General features: G+C 49.5%; 1 protein-coding gene across 2 annotated transcripts in view; it reads left to right on the top strand.

Moving 5' to 3' along the window:
• The first annotated feature begins 175 nt into the window (after positions 1–175).
• KCTD5 (potassium channel tetramerization domain containing 5) overlaps positions 176–2,986 on the top strand; it is a 32,281-nt gene continuing 29,470 nt past the window's right edge. For both annotated transcript variants that reach the window (XM_051632007.1, XM_051632006.1), the window contains exon 1: positions 176–466. In XM_051632007.1, the coding sequence (XP_051487967.1) occupies positions 236–466 (231 nt within the window). In that variant the 5' untranslated portion in view covers positions 176–235. The remainder of the gene's footprint in view (positions 467–2,986) is intronic.

Genomic DNA, 2,986 nt, shown 5'->3' with positions numbered 1-2,986 from the left:
CCCGGCCTCCGCCTCTTCCTGCGCCGCGGGAACCTCCCCGGGCCCCGCCCCCTCTCTCCCCGGGCCCCGCCCCCTCTCTCCCCGGGCCCCGCCCCCTCTCTCCCCGGGCCCCGCCCCCTCTCTCCCCGGGCCCCGCCCCCCGGAGCGGCCGCTGCTGCGCAGGCGCGGGCGGGGCGCGAGCGATTCTGCGCGGGCCGGCGGGCCTGGCGGGGCGGGCCCTTCCGGCGGAGCGAGGATGGCGGCGGAGAACCACTGCGATTTCCCGGTTCCCCCGGTCGGCGGCCTCGGCCCGGGCGGGTCCTGCCGCCGGTGCAGCTCCGCGCCGCCTGGCGCCGTGCCCGGGAAGTGGGTCCGGCTGAACGTGGGGGGCACCTGCTTCCTGACCACTCGGCAGACGCTCTGCAGGGACCCCAAGTCCTTCCTCTTCCGCCTCTGCCAGGCCGACCCCGACCTGGACTCAGACAAGGTGAGCGCGGGTCCCGCCGCTGCCGGGCCCGCTCCGCTCCCCCGGGCCGCTCCTGCGCCGGCTCCGCCCGCTGGGCCCGGGGCGCGGGGCCGGGCGGCGGCTCTGCCGGGCCTGGGGCAGCGGGGGCCGCGGGGCCCGGGGTGCGGGCCCGGCCGCGGGGCCCGGCTGCGTGCGGAGCCCCGGCTGGGCGGGCGGGCGGCGGCGGGGGCGGCGGGGGCAGGGCCGGTCGGAGCGGCGGGGCTGGGCGGGGCTGGGCGCGGCGGCTCCGTGGGGCACCTGCCTGTGCTGCCGCCGCGCCGGTTCTGCACTGTCATCGCTCTTCGTTCAGGTTTTACCGACGGAGCCGTCCGCGGTGGTCGGTGCTCCTTGAGCCTTAGCGCTCTGTTTCAGTCGTGCTTTGAGTGAAATATTCCGTGTTCTGCAGGGGCTGCAAACGGTGGGTGGTACCAGATATTCTGGTATTCATTCTAACTCCTGTTCAGTGGGGAAAGAAAAGTTGCTGTTTAAGATTTTATTTATGGATGTAAAGCGTTCGGATATAGTGCTGGTTTTGAAAGCGATTTTGGAGCAGAGTGGATGAAATTGGGCTTCCAGTACAGTATACTTAGGCAAAAGAAGGGAACAGCTTCTGACCCTTAAATATAGAAAAAGTTTATTTTTTATATATGTACATTTTAAGTTATTTTTTTTCAGTGAGACTAGTAGTACATTGCTTCCTTTTTTTCATGTTTAACTTCAAGAAAGGATGTTTAAATGTTTAAGAAGATAGGAAACAGAACTTAAACTGTATTCCAGAGTTGGAGAAAAAACACGTTACATTGTGGCAGTATGGGGATTGTTTCTTGTTTTTTGTTTGCTTTGGGTTGGGTTTTTTTTTGAGGATTAGCTTAAGTTGGCCTCTAAAAATAAACTTTAAAATGTAGGTGGCTTGTTGATAGCTCAGAAAGTGTTGTTAACTTGGGAAGGAGTAGGAAAGTTTTCTTCTAAGGTTTCTTAAATAAAAGATAAGGCACACTTAATAAATTAAGACACCTGTTTCAGTTGTTCCACTGTAAAAACGTGCTTATTTGCTATCTGTCAATGTCATCAGAGAGGGGGAGAGAAGCTACATTTTTAGAAGAAATGCTTTAGTTCTAATTAAGGTGTTTGGCTGCTTACTTTGTCACCACTTTCACCAATCAATCATCTTTCACAAGCACAATCAGTGAGGTATGACTATGTTGAGAAAATTTAATGAGGCTACTAATGCAGATATTTTATTTTTTTATTGTGTTTACATTTTTGGGTTGTAGCAGCAAATCATAAATTTATGCTCAGAATGTTAGCTGTTTGGTAGGGGTTTTTTTCGTGTTTCTAGATTTAAATAGTTTTAGTTGTTAATAGGGTCAGTGACTACTTTAAAGCAAGATATAGTCACAGCTGTAGAAAGATACCCTTTGCGTACAGGGAACATGCCTATGCAGCATTTGGGCTGCTTAAATATGACCAAGTGTCATCCTTTTTTGCCAATGTAGAAGTCTAAGAAAACCACTTCAGCAAGATACAAACAAATGGCATTGTTCTGCCATTGTCAGTAGCCTTTTAAATAAGATTGTATCTCTTTAATAGATTATTGTGCAAATCAGTAATGTGGGGCAAGCAGTAGGTGTAGAGAGAACCACAAATTGTTGCAGAAAATATGGTTTTAGAGAAAATCCTGTTATTGAGGGATGCATTCTCTAGAGTTACAAACCTGGATGTCTTCAATTTGAAGTGCAACAAGTGAAGCCTTTCCTGGTTAACTGTGTGCTATGGTGGTCTTTTCAGTACAACATTTGACAGGGTCATGCTCCACTGTTTCACTATCTGTAGTCACTGATTTTCACTTCAGCCATTCAGAGCCTTGTTTCTGCAGTCAACTGTCACCTTGAATTTTGCAGAAGTGGCCTGTCTCTTAGATTACTCATCATAGTGTGTTAATTCCAATGTCTAAGATTACTTAAACACCTAGCACCTTTCTTCCAGGGATTTGATTCAGAATCTTTAGATTCTTCATCTCCTGTAAACAGCAAAACATAATCTAAGCAGTTCCTTATACTGCCCTCTTAAAGTTTGGTCTCCAAACTATAATTCCCTGGGTTGGATTCCATTGTGTTTTCTTCCTAAAAATCTCATGTGTTTTAAATACCATGTTTTAAACTTTGAAGTGAGAGAGAATGTGTGCTTGAGCTCAGGTGTAGGCTGATGCCTGTTACACCCATCCCAGACACACCTGTCCCTGCCTCCAGATGAGGATGTGGGGGAGTTGGGACGAGGTAGAGTCCTGTGAGATGAGCCGCCAGTTGAGATTATTAAAACTGATAGTCACAGCCCTCTGTTTGAAAAAAACTATGAAAAATACAGCCTTGACAGGGTGTATCATGTTTCCTGTATGGGGAATTTTTCTGGGAAGCATGTCAAACACTTTGGGAAGTTTTAGGTGTATTTTCCACAGATTATTACTGAATTGTGCTCATAATACAAAACCATGTTCTATAGTTT

Source organism: Apus apus, chromosome 14 (assembly GCF_020740795.1).
Source record: "Apus apus isolate bApuApu2 chromosome 14, bApuApu2.pri.cur, whole genome shotgun sequence".
Lineage (NCBI taxonomy): Eukaryota > Metazoa > Chordata > Aves > Apodiformes > Apodidae > Apus > Apus apus.
The sequence above is the reverse complement of the archived record's forward strand: the minus strand, read 5'-3'. Positions and strand labels throughout refer to the sequence as shown.